General features: G+C 38.0%; 1 protein-coding gene across 4 annotated transcripts in view; it reads right to left on the reverse strand.

Annotated features, from left to right (window-relative positions):
* The window catches only part of TLK2 (tousled like kinase 2), a 103,735-nt gene that overhangs the window by 36,996 nt on the left and 45,789 nt on the right, over positions 1–20,950 (reverse strand). For 3 of the 4 annotated variants that reach the window (XM_065897843.1, XM_065897841.1, XM_065897840.1), the window contains 5 exons: positions 18,132–18,299; positions 7,491–7,586; positions 5,992–6,084; positions 2,113–2,223; positions 752–888 (listed from right to left, as the gene is read on the reverse strand). In XM_065897843.1, the coding sequence (XP_065753915.1) occupies positions 752–888; positions 2,113–2,223; positions 5,992–6,084; positions 7,491–7,586; positions 18,132–18,299 (605 nt within the window). The remainder of the gene's footprint in view (positions 1–751; positions 889–2,112; positions 2,224–5,991; positions 6,085–7,490; positions 7,587–18,131; positions 18,300–20,950) is intronic. The other variant, XM_065897842.1, reaches the window with a different exon arrangement.

A 20,950-nucleotide genomic window follows, 5' to 3' on the forward strand; every position in this document is an offset into this window, starting at 1 on the left:
CCCAGTCTCAAATGGAAATGATCTATCAAATCAAAATAAATAAATAAGATACAATAAAAGGTACTATAACTTGAAGGTTTTTTTAAGTCCTGAGCTAATATTACACAGTTGGAATTCTAGGAGTTTAAACGTTAACGCTCTCCTTGGAGTAAATACTTGAATGTTTCAAACCAAAGTTATAATAAAGTGAAGGAATGCTCAAGATTCCAAGTTGCTGAGAGGCACAGGCAGTGGGGCTGGTCACCAGCCTGACTGATGGCTCAGTCCTTGCCTCCAAGGAGGTGATTATCTCTGCTGACTGGATACTCTCCCCTTAAAGGGCCCCAGGGACATGTCCTATAAGTTCTTCCTAAGCTTTATTTTGTTTTATACCTAACTCAGGAAATCCTTCCTTGGGTCTTTGCCTATTTCATTTTCCTGTGGACCCAGAATAAATGCTGACTGTGGGTGTACTCCTCATGAAAATCAATTACATAATTACAAATATATCAAGTCAGGTCCAGATTTTTCTTTCTTGGCTTTGCTGATTCTGATTCTTTTAAGCCTTAATGTAGAACTTGTTTTTTATTCATCTGATTGTCATTTTTTTCCCAGGACTTTATCTCATTCCCTACATTTCTTAACACATGTGGTGACAAAAACTGAATGAAATGACTGCCACTACTAAGATATTAATGACTACAATTACAAAAAATTTTTTAAGTCCAAACCAACTTTTCAGTTCTCAACTTAATCATCACAATTCACTTACTTGATAAGGTTCTGGAAAGCATAACCGTCTGTCCACTGTTCAGTGAACGAGGCCCCATGTCGGACAGTGGTAAAGTGGCCCAATCTCAAGCGATCTTGCATGCTTTTATCTCTACATGCCATCTTCTCTTGTTTTGACTTAGGGGAAAATGACAAATAGAAAATAATTTTATTTTTCTATGAGAACTCATATACAGCATTATGTTTATTTTTTGTACTATACTGCTCAACGTTTAGGACAACTGGCTAAATCTACATTGACTTCAGGAAGTACCCTAAAGCTATAAATGTTCTATATAACCCATAAATGTTCTATGTTAACATATACCTTGTTATTTCTCTTATAAATGTGGAAAAAAGTTATTTCTTTTCTATAAGATTAATGGATTAAGAGATGAAGCAAAGTTCTCCACAGTATCTTTGACATCAATAAAATAATTCACTTCACTTTTATCAGTGTTCCCTGTCTTTTTAACAGCATTTCAAAGACTTCAGCAAAAATAACTGCTAGTCTGGGACTTTCCTGGCGGTCCAGTGGTTAAGCCTCCAGGCTCCCAAAGCAGGGGGCCCAGGTTTGATCCCTTGTCGGGGATCTAAGATCCCAAATGCTGCAACTAAGATCCCACATACCACAACAAGCCGCAACAACGAAGACCCAGCACAGCCGAAATAAATTTTAAAAAATTAAAAAAAAAAAAAACCACTTGTCTGTCTCAAACCTCTAGCTTGTAATAATTTCATTAGGAAGTACTGTCATCTTAAAACTTTCACTATAAGATAAATAAGTACTGGAGATGTAATATTTTAAAAGTTTTCAATAAATAGTTACTTACATCTATTAAAAGCAAGTTGCAACTAATCAGTTACTATAATAAAGGAGACATCAGCCAATTAAAGTAATCATATACAAGTAAATACCAACTTAGTCTTTTTAAGCACAAAGCACTGAATTATCACATTATTATATACATGTTACTCCAAATACCATATCTGAAATAGACATAAAACTATTGCTAAATGTCTGTAATAGTAACAGGACACATGCTTTAATTAATAGGACGAATGTAAGAATTTTGGAGAGCAATACCCTGAATAAACTCAACTAGGACAAGCTGCCCCTGTCCAACCAACACCATACTCAAAGCAAAGCACAATCAGAAAAAATATCCCAAATTATCACTCTGGATACTTGGTTCAGTGTCCACACAAGAAAGAATTCTAACTGTCAAATCATGAGAAGTCTTTTCCTAAGAAGCCCTACTCTGAAATACTTTCATTTCAGGTAAAGAGTATAGAAGCCACAATAATGAAACATACTAAGCATCTTGGGGTACAGAGTTCAGGCCACCACTAATCACTTACCTTTTCTATAAGGAGTTTCTTGCTCATTGTCACACATCGATTTAATCGTTCTTTGTATTTCTCTAGCATCTTTTGCTGTTCATCAATCTGCCGTCTCAAATCACAGTTGGCCTTCAATGGAAAAAAATTTTTTTAATTAGCTCCAAGGAAGATAGATTAATACAAAAGCAGTTTCTAGGGAGTCTGAAAATCATTTGTTGTTAAATTATAAGCAAAATTAAGGTTCAAAGAGGTAAGAGTAACTATGTCTTTTTAAAAAAGAAGATTCCTTGATTCTCTTTAAATAAACTTAGCATTTATTAAAGATGAATTCTATTACTAGAAGTGGGCATGTTTTTCTACTGATCATATTTTATTCCTCCCCAAAGCCAGTTACAGATAAATCTAGTACATTACACATACTTAAATTGTCACAAAATAAAAGAAAAAACCTACAATGAATGAGATGTTTAAAATTCATATAAAGAGCAGTTTTTCGCACTTACAGATTAAATACTTCCAAAGGGTGATTAAGCACTACCAAAAAATTACAGAATTTTTTAAAAAAAACTACATAATGTCTTTATGTTCAATTGTTCTTTGTTTTTCTGTTCTTGTTTCCAAAGAAGAGACATGGATTTATATAAATGTTCCTTACCAGAGAAGCCAGGCACACCCATGCCCGCCTAAGACAGAACTAACAAAGAAGTTGAATACAGCATCTTGGTTCAAGAACACCAGAATGTAAATACACAGTTACTTTAGCTGTGGTCAGAAGGGCTAAATACTTTGAAAAATTCAAGCCTCCTACAATAACAGAGAAGGGAAGAACCACTAACCCAAGGTCAACTTTGACTTGCAACTCCTGAATTTATTCTTGTGTTAAACAAAAGATATCTACTCTTTTGGCAAGTAAATGATACTTTATAACTTGCTTGAATTATGAAAAAAATACAGCATTTCCCAATCAAATGATATGTGCTTTTGAAACAGTAAAAAGCACAAATGGAAGATACTATTAGCACACTCAATTTTTGAGACTTTTCAGCTTCATTTTAAAGTGACCACTGTACAACAGCTTCCATCTCCAAATTTCTACTCTCCTCATAAACATAATTTCTTCTCATTAGTTCTTCTAACAGAGCCCTAGAGTTCTATGGACCACATTACCGAAGGCTAAGTACAAGCACATTTGGGTAAATGTGACTAATTCATACTTAAAAATCTACAAGGCAAAGATCATGTAATGTTGGGACTTCCCTGGTGATCCAGTGGTTGGGACTCTGCACTCCCAATGCGGGGGGGCCTGGGTTCAATCCCTGGTCAGGGAACTAGATCCCGCATGCATGCCGCAACTAAGAGCCCACATGCTGCAACAAAGAGCCTGCATGCTGCAACTAAGAGCCCGCATGCCACAACAAAGATCCCACATACAGTGTGCCACAGCTAAGACCCGGCGCAGCCAGATAAATAAATAAATAAACAAACATTAAAACAACAACAACAAAGATCATGTAATGTTTATATGAAATTCAATCTACTTTCGGAAGGTGAGCATTGAAATCTGTAATCAAATTTATGGCATCAATCAATCTCTGGCAGCTTATTTATTAAGAACTCAATTTCTGTGGTTTCTAACACTAACGATTTTGCATTCAGGTTTAAAATACCACCTGGCTAGCAGCTCCTGATGCAGCCTTACCCAAACATCTAACTAAAATGGAAAAACTCAATGAATGGTCCATGCGTGCCTGAAAGGAGATATAAAGAGCAGTGGTCATTCCCCCTGTCCCTCCAAATCAGAAACACAAGCTCTCATCAACTTGAAAAAATGGCAGCTGTCCTTTTGTGTCTTCTTTTTTGACATATCCATTCCACTGGCACTGCTCTATACCCAAAGAAAGACTACAACCTTCAGAAAACAAGGCAGTAGAAAGAGGGTAGCGGTGAGTAAAGAGAACGTGCCACTCCCTGGAAAATTAAACCAGACATTTTTTTAAAACCCCCCCAAAAAAGAGTCCTAAGTTAGGATCAGTTTTTCACTTCATCTTCTCAATCTTAAGAAAGTCAGGTGATGAAGGAAGAAGACAAGCCCATGATCCTTTTCTAGTCCAGCAGAGCAACCCTGGACAAAAGCCTGCCAATACTGCAACTAGGTTAGGAACTTTTTAAACCCACATATCTAATTATAAATCTTGGTAATTCAACGAGCACCCAAGTGTACAAAAACAGGAATAAGAGCAACCCCAAGCAAGTATGGATGCTAACAATGAAAGATGGAAAATAGATACTGAGTCCAAACATGGCTCTCCTCATTGAAAGACGGAGAAAAGCAAGCAAACAAACAAACAAAAAAAAAGGCCTAAGGAAAAATATTTCTGAATAGGAAAGGGAACATCAGCTTGAGAACAATAAAAACACTGGAGAAGATTAAAATGTTAGCCGATTTTATTTATAAATTGGTAGTATTTATGTATAGATGCATTTATATATGCTACAGGGACTTCCCTGGCAGTCTGGTGATCAAGACTCCGTGCTTCCACTGCAGGGCGCACAGGTTCGATCCCCGGTCAGGGAACTAAGATCCCACATGATGCATGACGTGGCCAAAAAATAAAAATAAAAAAATTTAAAAATTTATATATATGCAACAAATAGCTCAAAAGATTACTGAAGCAAATGTACCAAATGTTTTACCTCAGTAATGGAATTATGGGTGTCTTTTTTTTTTTTTTTTACTATTCTCTAAATTTATTATAAAGAGCATGTATTGCTTTTACAATAAGAAACCAATAAACCTTAAAAAAATTTTGTAAAGAATGGGTCAGTCAATATGCCAAACTGTATATTAAAAAATTATTTCAAGGGCTTCCCTGGTGGTACAATGGTTGAGAATCTGCCTGCCAATGCAGGGGACACGGGTTAGAGCCCTGGTCCCGGAAGATCCCACATGCGGCGGATCAACTAAGCTCGTGCACCATAACTACTGAGCCTGTGCTCTAGAGCCTGTGAGCCACAACTACTGAAGCCCGTGCACCTGGAGCCCATGCTCTGCAACGAGAGAACCCACTGCAATGAGAAGCCTGCGCACTGCAGAGTAGCCCCTGCTCACCGCAACTAGAGAAAGCCCACGTGCAGCAATGAAGACCCAACACAGCCAAAAATAAATAAAATAAATACATTTATATATATAAAAAAAATTATTTCAAAAAATATCTGGTATTACTGTATAGCACAGGGAACTCTACTCAATATTCTGTGATAACCTATATGAGAAAAGAATCTAAAAAAGAATGAATATATGTATATGTATAACTGAATTACTCTGCTATACACCTGAAACTAACACAACACTGTAAATCAACTATACTCCAACAAAATTAAAATTAAAAAAAAACCACTGTATATTTTCTAGAGGTATATTTTTAATTCCATATTAGTTATTTTTAAAGTTTCTCTTGTAAGCACAAAAAACTTTACATGAATAGCTTATAAAAGATACAAAATACAAAACCAGGACTGAAAAGTACTTGTGAAATAGTTTTTAAAACTCAAGGACATTAAAAAAAACAATTTTCCTGAAATGGGAAAACATTTTATACCTATTCTCACAGTTCCAAATGAAATACAATAATACTCCACACATATATTCCTCTAGTATATATTTAAATATTAAAATTCTATAATTGAGATGTCCAATTTAAAGACAGAGTTTAGAATATAGGTTTGATCCTCGTTCCCTACTCAGATTCCCTCAGATTAAAGGAAAATATCCAAATGTTTACTTTTTAACTTTATTATTTGGCTATGGTAATTATCTCTATGATATGTACATAATTCAAATACACATAAAATCAATTAGTGCTGTTATAAAATCTCTTACAACATTTTAATACTTACTCTTAACAAATCATCTATTCTTCCTTCCTTCTTCTCTAAGTCAGAATTCTTACTGTTTTCTAGTGCAGATATTTTTTCTATTGTGAGGTCAGACTATAAAGAGAAAACAAATTTAGAATTAGTCTCAAAATACTACATGTCATCACATTTTTCTCATTACTTTTCTGAAAAAAAAGCACTTGCCAACACAACTAGCCTGGAATCGCATGGCTCAAGAATTTAAATCTGCTTTCCTCATCCCATTCTTTAAGCATTATGTTCTGCTACACCTGCCCTTCAAAAATATATTAGCTCTGGAATCAAATATATGAATTTTCAAACTGCTGTGCGCTGAACAGTAAAGAAACATACTACTCTAGAAATGAAACTAACTTTGAATAGAAAAGGCCATCAGAGGAGACAGGACCCAAATCTCTAAAGAACAAACATGCCACCTAGTGGAAACAAAGAGTAACCAGAAGGGAGAGATGAACGCTCAACTATCTAAGTCTGTTCAACTATTCAAAAGCTTAATTCAAATAAAATTGAAAATCTGCTCCTGAGGGAACGTTTAGCTCTTGCATCTTAAGAAATTCTCCTAGATTGCCAAGCATCTGTCTTGAAGGCAACACAGTGCCAACAGACTTCAAGAAAACCAAGCATAATATTATTGGCTAGCTCAATACCACAAAATGGAGGATATATTCACTATCCTTTTCAGATATTATCTTTGAACGTTCACAACATTCCCTAAATTAAGGAGTTTCTGAAGACTGTTTAAGGAGAAACTATGTTGGTGTGCCACATGTTAAAGAAGTTTAAAACAAGAATCTACTGTATAGCATAGGGAACTGTATTCAATAACTTGTAATAAACTATAATGGAAAAGAATTGGAAAGAAGAATATAGACATATACATATATATGTATAACTGAATTACTTTGCTGTACACCTGAAATTAACACAATATTATAAAATCAACTATACTTCAATAAAAATTTCTAAAAAAAAGAAGTTTAGCTAGGTCTTGCTAAATGAGTATATATAAGGAAAAAATTAAGTACTTTCACAAAGTAGGGAATTAAGATTCACTGAAGCCTACCATAAGCACTGTCCCAACAAGTGTTCTGTATACACTAAGATAATGATAATCAACCACAGTTTTATAGATGATTTGAACTGAAGAAAACTAAGGCCCAAAAAGATAAGGTATAAGTCGTAGAGCTAGAGTTTGAATCTAGTCCTAGAGGTCTTTTCCCTGACCTCATGCTGCAGTATAATCATTTCTGCTGCAATACACCAGAAAGGTAAACAAACACCTCAAAAAGTTAAATTAAAAACACCTTCCAAAAGACTCTAAATATTCATAATGCAAGTTCTGAATACGACACACACAAATAATGAGGTGAAGTCAGAGAAATAAAGGGACAACAAAGGGAGGACCTAGATTTTATATGTAGTTATTAGTATTTATTCCTCGGCCCTTCTTTTCCTCCTCTGTTTAACAATCACTGACCTACCTGGGTCTGTCTGTGCTGGATGGAGATCTGTTTTTGGGAGCTGCAGGAATGCTCTGTGTTGCCAGATCCCGTAGATGAGGGACTGTTTTGCTGAGCCTGTAATAAACGTCCATCACCAATCACAAGAAAGTTTTGCATCTTTCTCCACAAACATTTGTATGAATGCAAATGATTAACTCTATATAAAACAAACACTTGCTGATGAAAGTCAAAAGTCAGGGCCATGTAGCCAAGATGAAAGTATAAACAATGCCAATGAAAAGTAAGGGCTAGACATGGTAGCTTAGACTACATTACTGTAAATAGTTAAAAGCATCAAATGCTTATAAATGAATTTTTTAAATATGTAAATGCCCTTTTCACTTGTACAGTTGATACCTGAACAATGCATGGGTTAAGGGTGCCGACCACCCCACCCACCCCACTGCCCACAGTGCAGTGAAAATCCACGTATCTAACTTTACAGGTGGCCCTCGGTATCCATGGTTCTGCACCTGCAGATTCAGCCAATCTCAGATGGTGTAGTACTGTAGAATGGATTTGCTGAAAAACAATCCACATATAAGTGGACCTGAGCAATCAGTCCAAAACCCATGTTGTCCAAGGGTCAACTGTATTTTAATATGTTTTGCAGGAAAGGCTGGTGAAGCATCCAAAGCACAGGGGATGCTTGTGACTCCAGGCAGAAAGGACTGTGAACTACTATTCAGAATAGCGTCCTAAATCCTCAAACATTATCCATGAACATTCAGTGGTCCAAAAAATCCTGGTTGATTTCCAATACTGTCACTTGCTTACTGTGACTTTTACACATAAATGATGGGGCATTCTAAGGCATTTTCAAGTTTATAAGGTTTAGGACTTAATATAATTCAACTGTCCAAGAATATGCAATCATTAAACAGATGGTCCCCGACTTAACAATGGTTCCACTTAACGATTTTTCAACTTTAAGATGATGTGAAAGCAATACACATTCAGTAGAAATGGTACTTCAAATTTTGAATTTTGATCTTTTCCTGGGTTAGCAACATATGGCACAATACTCTTTCATGATGCTAGGCAGCAATAGCGAGCCACAGCTCCCAGTCAGCCACACAATCATAAGGGTAAACAACCCAATACACTTACAACCATTCTGTACCAGACAATCACATTGGGTTTTGCTTTCACTACAGTATTCAATAAATTACATGCGATTCAACACTGTATTATAAAACAGGTTTTGTGTTGGGTGACTTTGCCCAACTGGAGGCTAACGTTAAGTGTTCTGAGCACATTTAAGGTAAGCAAGGCTAAGCTACGGGTATGTTCGGTAGGTTTGGTGTATTAAACACATTTTGACTTACGAATGGTATTTTCAACTTATGATGTATTTATCAGGACCTAATTCCCATCGTAAGTCGAGGAAGACCTGTACTTCAGAAAGTCCTTTTAAAAACAAAATTGCACCCAACACAGTACAACCCATCATAGACATAATTAGAAAATATTGGATATTCTGGGGATTATGGGCTAATGGCAATACAGTATTATCATCTCATCAGACAATACAGTGTTTCCACATATGTAAATTTTTTGATACTTCCTATATATTCCTTTAATTATTTTCTTATTCATGAACGTTAAAACAATGTATAACCACCACCTATTGAGCAATTATCACCATGATCACACACAGTCCTTACAAAACCCTATAAGGTAGTTATTATTTCCACTTATACATAAAGAAGATACAAATCCGAGATATTAAGCACCTACATGCAGTCACAAAGCTAGTTAGTGGGGGAACAAGAATAGAGGGCTATCTGCATCCACAATACCCGATCTCTATGACCACGGTACACTGATGCCTCACACCAACAGTTACAGGTACCGCTGTGAGCAGGCCACAAGCAAGCTAAGCACTTCATACACACAATTACACTGAGGGCTCACAACAGCCTTGTAAGTTAGGCAGTATTATCATCTCCATTTTTATTTCTTCATTCAACAAGTACTCACTGAGAACACCCTACGTCTAAGCATTGTGTTAGGTGCTAGGGACACAGTGGCCCAGAAAAACAGAAACAAAACCCACAGACCCAGTCATTACTCTGCCTTATAACGCTTACAATCCAAGAGATGATGTATTAAGTACTCGATAAATACCTGTTGAAAGAAACTGTTAAATAAACAATCGTATAATAAATGCAAAATTGCAATTAGGATACATGCTATAAGAGTACACAGCAGGGTACATAACCTAACTTAATGAGTTGGGGATGAATTCCTTGAGAAAGTAATATCAGAGTTAAGATTTGAAGGAAATAAGCAATCAAAGAAAGGAGATGATTCCAGGTTCTCACATTCCATACAAGAACCTTAGAGGAAGAGAGAAGAATGATGTGGGGATCAAAGAAGTAAAAAGAGAGGAGTCAGTCTCAAAGAGGTTAAACAATGAGCACAGCCTGTAAGTCAGAGCAGCGATTAGAGCTGAAAATGTTCCCCACTCTTTCTACAATGTGGCTAATCTAACCTTGTCTTACCGATTAAGGGTCATCACCACTCACATATTGGGTTTCCCTGGTGGCGCAGTGGTTAAGAATCCACCTGCCAGTGCAGGGGACACAGGTTCAAGCCCTGGTTCGGGAAGATCCCACATGCCCCGGAGCAACTAAGCCTGTGCACCACAACTACTGAGCCTGCGCGCCTAGAGCCCATGCTCCACAACAAGAGAAGCGACCTCAATGAGAATCCTGCACACCGCAACGAAGAGCAGCCCCCGCTCACCGCAATTAGAGAAAGCCCGTGCGCAACAAGGACCCAACACAACCAAAAAAAATAAATAAAATAAATTTATTTAAAAATAAATAAACTCACATATAATACTGCACTATGATACAAGCATTATCATTAGGTTGCTCTTACAATCCTCTCCTTTTAAAATTTGTCTCTAAACAAACATGACTGTTTGAGCAGCTTTTATAATAAAAGCCAGTAAGAATCACATGACCGGCTAAAAAGGTCCTTCTATGAACTTGTAGATTTTGGTATATGGGCTTTGTTAAAATGCTTTTTTAACATGTGCTCATTTCTAAGTTTTCTTTCAGCAAACCAATATTGCTAGAATGTGATTCAAGGGGATGTTTCCAAATTAAAGCTCTCTGTAAAAATGTACATATAAATAGCCCCATGATAAGAAGTAAAAATGTAGAAAGTTAACTGAGGAAGTGGGACAGAGGTAAGGAGGTAGCAAATCCTCATGAAAACGAAAATAATACTTTCAAAAGGTAAAAGAACTACAAAAATAGGCCTTCCCTGGTGGCGCAGTGGTTGAGAGTCCACCTGCCGATGCAGGGGACACGGGTTTGTGCCCCAGTCCGGGAAGATCCCACATGCCACGGAGCGGCTGGGCCCATGAGCCATGGCCGCTGAGCCTGCGCGTCCGGAGCCTATGCTCCGCAACGGGAGAGGCCACAACAGTGAGAGGCCCGCGTACCGCAAAAACAAAACAACAAAACAAACAAAAAAAAGAACTACAAAAATATAAGGACCTACTGTGACAAGTGAATCCATGGTAGAAAAAAATGCTCTAAATCTGATCATTCATTAGATATTAATTATGAACCTCTGTGCCTGGTCCTGTGTTAAACACTAGAAGTGCAACACTGGAAAACAAAGAGAGCTTACAGTCTCCCAACAAGTCCACGATTACAGAATCATGTCCTCGAGAAATGAGAACAGAAGTCAATGGCCTTGCTAAGCGGGCCACTGTAGTTGTAAATTTAGTCCTACCCCTACTTTGCAAAACATTCTCCCCAGACTTCCATATTCTTTGTTCCTATTATAAAAGTAATATTAGCTTCTAATTCATGATTACAGGCTGGATCTCCCAAAGTCCTACTGATATTCAGAGATTTTTAAAAAATAAAATCATAATAGCACTAAGAAACAAGGAAGAGTTGAGAATCAGAAATTTTTTAAAACTTTAAATTTTAAGAAATATTCAAAAGCAGTTGGGATCAGACTGAGAGAGAAAGTGAAATAAAGAAATTCACAGCTGAAAACATCAGCAGTAAAACAGGCTGGGTCTTTTCAAGAGAGCTCCTCCAAAGCCTCACAATGAGATTTACCTTTAAAAGAACCAGGAGTGACCCATGGGACAACTATCAGACATCTAAAACCTATACGGGGCTTCCCTGGTAGCGCAGTGGTTAAGAATCTGCCTGCCAATGAAGGAGACACGGGGTCGAGTCCTGGTCCAGGAAGATCCCACGTGCCGCGGAGCAACCAAGCCCGTGCGCCACAACTACTGAAGCCTGCGCTCTAGAGCCCACGAGCACAGCTACTGAAGACCGCGCACCTCGAGCCTGTGCTCCGCAACAAGAGAAGCCACTGCAATGAGAAGCCTGTGCACTGCAACGAAGAGTAGCCCCCGCGCACAGCAACGAAGACCCAATGCAGCCATAAATAAATAAACAAATAAATAAATAACCTATTTATTTACTTGTAAATAAGTAAATACATAAATAAAACCTATACTGTCCAATAGGGTCCTCTCTTGATCTCTTCCTTGCATAATGTGGGCCCTGGATACTACTGCTTCTGACCCAAGGGTAAAGCACAAGAACTGGTCTCTTAAATAAAAAACAAACATGTAAATATTTAAAAATGATAAATAAGTGGGTCCAGGGGAGGGCTCCTGCTATAAGTACAGTACCCCTGCCCTCCACAACTGACACGATGGAGGAAGAAATGGAATACATCACTAAGAGTGAAACAGTTACCTATCAAAACAATGCCCTCCTTACCTCCATGTTTGTAAAGGAGCTGGTCTTTCTGCCTAGAGTTTGCGAGATGCTTACACAGGGAACACAGTCACCGCCTCCCAATGCCCGGAATGGTGGGCTATTTGCGAAGCAGTACTATGCCACTGCAGGGAAAAATCCATGCCAACAACATATGTTAATCACCCTAATAGTACTGCATTCAACTAAAGCTAAATATATATTTTTAAGAAAACAAACAGGGTTTCCCTGGTGGCGCAGTGGTTGAGAGTCCGCCTGCCGATGCAGGGGACACGGGTTCGTGCCCCGGTCCGGGAAGATCCCACATGCCGCGGAGCGGCTGGGCCCGTGAGCCATGGCCGCTGAGCCTGTGCGTCTGGAGCCTGTGCTCCCCAATGGGAGAGGCCACAACAGTGAGAGGCCCGCGTACCGCAAAAAAAAAAAACTAAAAATAGAACTACCATAAGACCCAGCAATCCCACTACTGGGCATATACCCTGAGAAAACTGTAATTCAAAAAGAGTCATGTACCACAATGTTCATTGCAGCACTATTAACAATAGCCAGGACATGGAAGCAACCCAAGTGTCCATCGACAGGTGAATGGATAAAGAAGATGTGGCACATATATACAATGGAATATCACTCAGCCAAAGAAAGAAACAAAAGTGAGTTATTTCTAGTGAGGTGGATGGACCTAGGGTCTGTCATACAGAGTGAGTCAGAAAGAGAAAAACAAATACCGTATGCTAACACATATATATGGAATCTAAAAAAAAAAAAATGGTTCTGATGAACCTAGGGGCAGGACAGGAATAAAGACTCAGACGTAGAGAATGAACTTGAGGACATGGGGAGGGGGAAGGGTAAGCTGCGACGAAGTGAGAGAGTGGCATGGACATATATACACTACCAAATGTAAAACAGATAGCTAGTGGGAAGCAGCCACATAGCACAGGGAGATCAACTCGGTGCTTTGTGACCACCTAGAGTGGTGGAATGCGGGGGTGGGAGGGAGACGCAAGAGGGAGGGGATATGGGGATAAATGTATATGTATAGCTGATTCACTTTGTCATAAAGCAGAAACTAACACACCATTGTAAAGCAACTGTACTCCAATAAAGATGTTAAAACAAAAAGGATCTGCCTTCCAATGCAGGGGACGCGGGTTTGATCCCTGGTCGGGGAACTAAGATCCCACAAGCCCACGCGCCACAACGAAAGATCCCACGTGCCACACCTAAGACCTGATGCAGCCAGAAAATATAAATAAATATTCAAAAAAAATAAAGTTGATTACACAAGAGATAATTTGACGTTAAAATGGTATTCAGTAGAAAAAATCTAAAACACAAACTCTTAAGAGTGGTTGTCTGTCTGAGGAACACAAAGGAAAGAATTTTACTCTTCTCCATCACTTCAATTTTTTGTGGGCCATGTGCATGTACTATTTTTACAATTTAGAAAATTATATGCTTATAATTTTAAAAATTAATTTCCAGGCTTCCCTGGTGGTTCAGTGGTTGAGAGTCCGCCTGCTGATGCAGGGGACACGGGTTCGTGCCCTGGTCAAGGAAGATCCCACATGCCGCGGAGCGGCTGTGCCCGTGAGCCATGGCTGCTGAGCCTGCGCGCCCAGAGGCTGTGCTCCGCAACAAGAGAGGCCACGACAGTGAGAGGCCTGCGTACCACCAAAAAAAAAAAAAAAAAATTAATTTCCTAGGTCGAAATATATAAAATTATGTAACAATACGATTTAAAGGCTCAAAATCATAATATGCTGCCACCTATTTTTATTTATCAATACCTATAGAGCTTTCATTGTTAGCACATATATATCTCACTTCTTTGATCAACTGTAGAGCATTCCACTGTATATATGTATTATATTTTATTTCACTAGTCCTTATATGAAAGATGCTCTCATTAATTCATACGACATATAATTACACTGAGTGTCTATGAGAGCAGATCCAGTTCCAGCACGGGAAATACAGAAGTGAACAACGCAAAGTCCCTGACCTGATGGAGCTTACATTCCAGTGGAGGGGAGGCAGTGTGGGAGTGGGCAGTGAGACAAAGAAGTAAATTATGGCAGGTCAGTTGGTGATAAGACCAAGAAGAAAAAACAGGGCACAGGAGCGACACAATGTGTGGGGTGGGCAGGAAGTGGTGCCACTTTATACAGTGCAGCCTCCCTGACAGGCTGTAAATTTAAGCAGAGACTAGAGAGAACTGAGGGAGCAAGGCACGCTGATAACTAGAGGAAGGGTGTTAAGGCAAAGGCAGCGGCAAGCGCAAAGGCCCTGAGGTGAGAGCATGTCAGGTAGTATTTGAGGCAGAAACGTAGGCAGTGTGGATGGAACTTGGTGAGGAAGGGAGGTTAGTAGTAACAGATGTCAAGGTGGTGGGAAAGAGGCCATACAAAGCGTTATGTGCCATTTGAAACACTTGTGAGCAGAGGAGTGGCATGACTGGACTTATGTTTCAATGGGATCACCCTGATCTGTTGAGAACAAAGGCAGAAGCAAAGAGTCCAGTTGGGAGACTGCCATCATCATCTCAGTGGGAGATTAGATTTGAGTGGTAGTCATTAAGGGGGGTGAAGTGGCAGGATTCTGAACGTATTTTGAAGTAAAATCAGTAAGACTTGCTGATGGGTTTGGAATTGGGGTGTAAAAGAGATAAGACTAGAATGACTCCAAGAGTTTCAAACAATTAGAAGAAGAGAGTTGACAATTACTGGGATGTGGATGAAATGGGGGTCTGGAGTGGGGGAACAAGATGAAGCATTCAGTTTCAGTCATGTTAAATCTGATATGCCTATTAGACATAAAGAGGCAACTGACTACATAGGTCCGGAATTCAGGGCTCGGCTCTAGGCAGGAGATATAAATTTGGAAGTCCTCTACATATAGGTGATAACTGAAACAAAGAAACTAAATGAGATTCTCATTACAGAATGAAGGTAGACAAGAGGTCTGAAGACTGAGCCCTGGGGCACTCCAGTGTTTGGAGATCCGGGAAATGAGGAAGAACCAAAAGAGGAGAAGCCAAGAGAAGACCATGTGCTTGGAGAAGAAGGGACTGTGGCTAATGAATTATATTGAATAAGTTCTGAGAACTGATTGCTGGATTCAGCAACATGGAGGTCACAGATATCCTTGTTCTAAGTTCCTCTGAAACACTGTGGAGGGACACTGCTTCCAGATTTTTGCAATTTATAACAATACAATAAACATCTTTGTGTAGTTTTATGGGAATGGAATTTCTGGACCCAAGGATGTGTAAACTTAACACTGAGATACATTACCAACTTGTCCAAATGACTGCACGAATTTATAGTCAGTATAAAACTGCATGTGTATCTAAACTATTACCTGCACTAGGAATTATCAAATTTATTAATCCTTGCCAGCTTGATAATTCAAGAGTTATTTTATTTTGTATTTCTCTATGGCTGAAGTTAAGCATTTTTTCTTGTTATTAGTCATTTGTCTTTTCTTCCTCCTGTAAGACTGCCTGTTCATAGTCTTTGTCTTTTGTTTTTTAAAGGAAACTGCTTGTCTCTATCTATTAATTAACATTTGTTATATATTAATGTTAACTCTTTTGCTTTTTTTCTTTTTTATATCACTAAGTTTACATCCCGGCTGGAACTGCAGAGAAGCCAAGAGAAAGAGAACTGGACTTCCCTGGTGGAGCAGTGGTTAAGAATCTGCCTGCCAATGCGGGGGACATGGATTCGAGCCCTGGTCCAAGAAGATCCTACATGCTTCAGAGCAACTAAGCCCAAGCATCACAACTACTGAGCCTGTGCTTTAGAGCCCGCGAGCCACAGCTACTGAGCCCACATGCTACAACTACTAAAGCCTGCACACCTACAGCCTGTGCTCCACAACAAGAGAAGCCACCACAATGAGAAGCCCGCGCACCACAACAAAGAGTAGCCCCTGCTCTCCGCAACTAGAGAAAGCCCGTATGCAGCAGAAAGACCCAATGCAGCCAAAAATAAATAAATATATTTATTTTTTAAAAAAAAAGAAAAAAGAGAGAGAAACAACTATACCAAAGCTTCTAGGCCTTTGGTTTTTATTCTGTTTCCATGTTCCTTCTTCAGACATGATTATTTTCTTACTCCTCTGTCATCTCTCTTCCACATGAGAGCAATCTGGCTGTAACACGTGCAACTCCTCCGACAGCCTGAGTGCTAGGTGACAGGACTGAGCAGGTGGTTGTCCTTCACGTGTACCCGCCCCCAGCCTGCATGCCCATACCTCTGACGGAAGGCTCGCATCAGGGGAACGAGTCCTTGCTAATCAAAATCCTGTGTATTTGACTATCTGCCTATCACACAATGAAATATATACATACATAGAGAGACAAACATTTCTCTAAAACAACACTACTGCATTCTCATACAAACTATTCCATACTATTGTCAGGCCCACTGAAAATACTATGCTGATCAATTCTCCCATTTTACGTCTTGTCTCCTTTGCCACTGAAGCACAAAATTATACTGTCTTCACACAAGAAGTTTCTCCATTCTTTTGATGTTAAACAACAACAAAAAAAAATTGTACATTTTTAAAAAGCTGTATTACCTCTTTTTTGAGGGAAAGCAGTAATAACTACAAGAAAGTATTCCAAAGCAGAGAGATGGTGGGCCATTGTGGTGGCAGTGGAGACGGTAAGAGATGGTCAGATTCTGGATATAAGTATATTTTCTGATGGATTAGATGTAGAATGTGAGGAAAAACAGGCATTAAGGATAAAGCCATGTGTATTAGTACTCTATTGCTCTGCAACAAATTACCCCCAAACTTACAGAACTGTGAGGTAATAAATGGGTGCTGTTTTAAGCTAAGGAAGGAAGGAAGGAAGGAAGGAAGGAAGGAAGGAAGGGAAGGAGGGAGGGAGAGAGGAAGGGAGGGAGGGAGGAATCGATTCAAATAATACACAATGATCCCTATCTAATTATATTATTTTTATCTCCTTTCCTTAAGACACCCACCATTCCATGGCCTTTCTTAATACAATCATATGTGGGTTAATACCAGAGATTAGAAATTTATTTGCTCAGAATCCACAGAGCAAATAAAGAGGAAACAGATTATTACTGGAGAAAATGAACCAGTAAGAGGGAAAGAAATTTTGATCAATGGTGACGTCAGCTCTGAATGATGCCCCTAAAAATGGAGGAATAGGGCAATGGGGCTTTCTCTTGCTTTATACCATCCTTGGCAACAAACAGGTACTTGGTAGGGCAAAGAAACCAAGAAAAGCAACAACTTTTAAGCCAAGCTGCATTATAATTCAGCAAAAAAAAATGGGGGTCAAACATTTATAATAATCAAATTCTTGTTCTTCAAGGAAGAAGAAGGAAGCAAGCTGAAAGGAGCAGACACGGAGCCAAATCTTCTTAGAAAAAGTAACTGTGCTAACACTCTGAAGAAGTGAGAGAAGGCAAGCATGTAGGTGGCCCAAGTACCACACGGGGGGAAATGGCTGGTAAGCATGCTTGTCCCTACGTTAAGATTTTATTAACTTGAATATTACTTTAAATAAGTGATGGCTGGAGTTTGGAGATTTTATTTTTAATTCTAATGGAATTTGATTCCATTATTACAATTATTTTCTTTTCTTCTTTGTCAACCTAAGATTGTGTTTTCCTTCCCATGGTACACTCAGACTTTGACAGAGCAGTCTCTCAGCCCCCCTGAACCAAGCAGGACTGAGTACAAACACATACCTTTAGAAGTAACACAGAGTTAGAAATCATCATCTGTCTACCAAAATAATTACTCAACCTTCATCTTGGAGCTCCAGGAAAACAAGGATCTGCATAAACTTAGCCTTAGTACTCACTGAAACAAAAGTGAAGCAGAGGCCAGCTCCCCTCTGTGCCAGCTGCTCTGTGTCGAGCCGAGGTTTTGCCAGCATCACTGACATCAGGGTTGGCAGAGCAGACTGCTCCTCTGATACCTCCTTTGCAGCACTGCCATCTAAACCATAGAGGGGCTGTTCTACTCGCCGCTGGAAAACATTAAGGAAAACACACAAATTACATGAGAAAGAAAATCTGATACTGCCAAAACATGCAACAGATTAAAACACGGTTATCAGATGTAAGAAGGATTTTTTTTAAAAAACACCTCTGCAAACAAATATGGAAAGCATAATAACATTATCACTGGATTATGACCTATCTAAAAAGCTGAGTTAGTATCTTACTCAAATTCCATAAAATTATATTTTAATGGTTCTATATTTACATAACTCTGAATTTGCAGGTTACTTTGTAGAGTTCAACGAACAACTTCATAATACCCTCAATTCTACAAAGGAAATGCTATTTCTCTCCTCTAGATTAATAAAGATTAAGGCATTTGTCCCCTACTCTACAGGGAGAACTTATTTTCACTCTATTCTATTCTCACCCTACTATACCTATATGCAAAAATATAAAATAAATACAAACAAAAGAACAATATACCACAATTATGTACGGTTTATTCCAGGAATGTAAGGATAGTTCATTATTCTCTCTACTGATGTAATTCATTAAATTAATGTGGGGGGTGGGGGTGGGCAGAGAATCAAAATTCTTTCCTTTAGACGCCAAACAAGATTTGCACATTGTTGGGCAATGCTTAAAAAAAAAAACACAGAAACTGGGAGTATCCATGTTTAACACAACAAAGAGTATTTTTTCAGAAATAAACATAAATATAATTAATGGTGCAATACTCCAGGCACTTTCATTAAAATTGGGAACTAGAAAGGGGTTAACACATTAATATCATAATCATTCACCATTATCATAGAATTTTTAGCCAAAGTGATAAGGAAAACAATATGAGGTATAAATATTAGAAAATATTAAACATTAAAAAGTGTCACTTTTGGATGATATAACTATTCACAAAGGAAACCAAACAAATCAACTGAAAAAGAACAAGTAAGGGTTCAGTAAGATGTGGCCAAATGTAAAATAAATACACAAAAATCAGTAACTTCTCCGCATATCACAACTGAATATAATCTGAACAAGTAGTAACAGAAGAAAAAGCAGATTCAAAATATCTGTAAAATACTTAAAAGGAAACTTAAGAAATATGCAGATTACACATTAAAAAAACCCCACAGCTTCACTAACAAATATAAAAGATGACCTAAATTAAATGGCAATACCATGCTCCTGAGTTAAAATTTTACACATGTCAAATTTCTCTAAAAGCCAGTGCTTACTTAGGGCTTTTTGTGTATTTTTGCTTCTGTTTTTGTAAGAGAAGGTGTTGTGGTAGTATAGAGATCATCTAGCTTCTCTCTTGCTCTTTCGGGGGAATGTTTTATGGATTTTCACAAGTTAATTTTGAGGTCCACTTGGAAAAATAATCAAAATTAGCCACATAATTTTTGATAAAGGGTATCAGGGAACCTGACCAGCTATTAAAACTTACTGCAAAGCAACATTAACCAAAGGAGCATAACACTGGTACAGGAACAGACAGATTGATCAGTGGCACAGAAAATTCAGAAACGGACCCATATAAAATGGATGTATAATTTGTGATTATAGTGCATTTCTAATTAGTGGGAATTTCTTACGAAGATGATAGGATATGTGTGTTGATATTAGAAAAAAGGAAAAGTAGATTGCTTCCTTATAGTATACATAAAAATTATAAGAAAATATAAACAAATGCTTTTATGACTTTCTAGTGGTGAAGGACTTTTTAAACATGACAGTAAAAATACAAACCATATAGAAACATCTAAGAATAAGACAAAACCAGTAAGTCATGAAGGAAAAACATTGATAAATTTGACTACTTCAAATTTTTTGACTTCTGAATGGTAAAAGTCAACATAAAGTTAAAAAAGTACAAACAGGCAAAAAATATTTACAATATAAATGACAATGAGTTAACAATCTTAATAAATAACGCGCTCCTACCCATCAGTAAGACAATACACTAATAAATAAATAGGCAAAGGAACTGAGTAAGCATTAAAAGAGAAATCCAAAAGGCCGTTAATCATAGGAAAAGATGTTTAGTATCACTGATGAAGAAATGCAAGTTAAAACAAGGTATTTTCTCACTGGCAAAGATTATAATGATAAAATTCAGTATAAGAAGGGGAGGCAGAAACTGGGACTCTCAAACTGCTGACAGCCTGCTAGCAATTATGTGGTGACATTTACTTTATTTTAAATTGACACATAGTTGATTTACAGTGCTGTGTTAGTTTCAGGTGTACAGCAAAATAATTCAGTTATATATATATATATATATATATATAAATAAATAACAATATAAATATTCTTTCTCAGATTCCCTTTTAGGTTATTATGAAATATTGAGTACAGTTCCCTGTCCTATACAGTAGGTCCGTGTTGGTTATCTATTTTATATACAGTAGTGTGTTGTATGTTAATCCCAAACCCCTAATTTATCCACCCACCCTTTCCCCTTTTGTAACCATAAATTTATTTTCTACGTCTGTGGGTCTATTTCTGTTTTGTAAATAAGTTCATTTGTAACATTTTTTTTTTAGATTCCACATATAAGCGATATCATATGATATTTGTCTTTCTCTGTCTGGCTTACTTCACTTAGTATGATAATCTCTAGGTCCATCCATGTTGCTGCAAATGGCAATATTTCATTCTTTCTATGGCT

Source organism: Phocoena phocoena, chromosome 19 (assembly GCF_963924675.1).
Source record: "Phocoena phocoena chromosome 19, mPhoPho1.1, whole genome shotgun sequence".
Taxonomy (NCBI): Eukaryota; Metazoa; Chordata; class Mammalia; order Artiodactyla; family Phocoenidae; genus Phocoena; species Phocoena phocoena.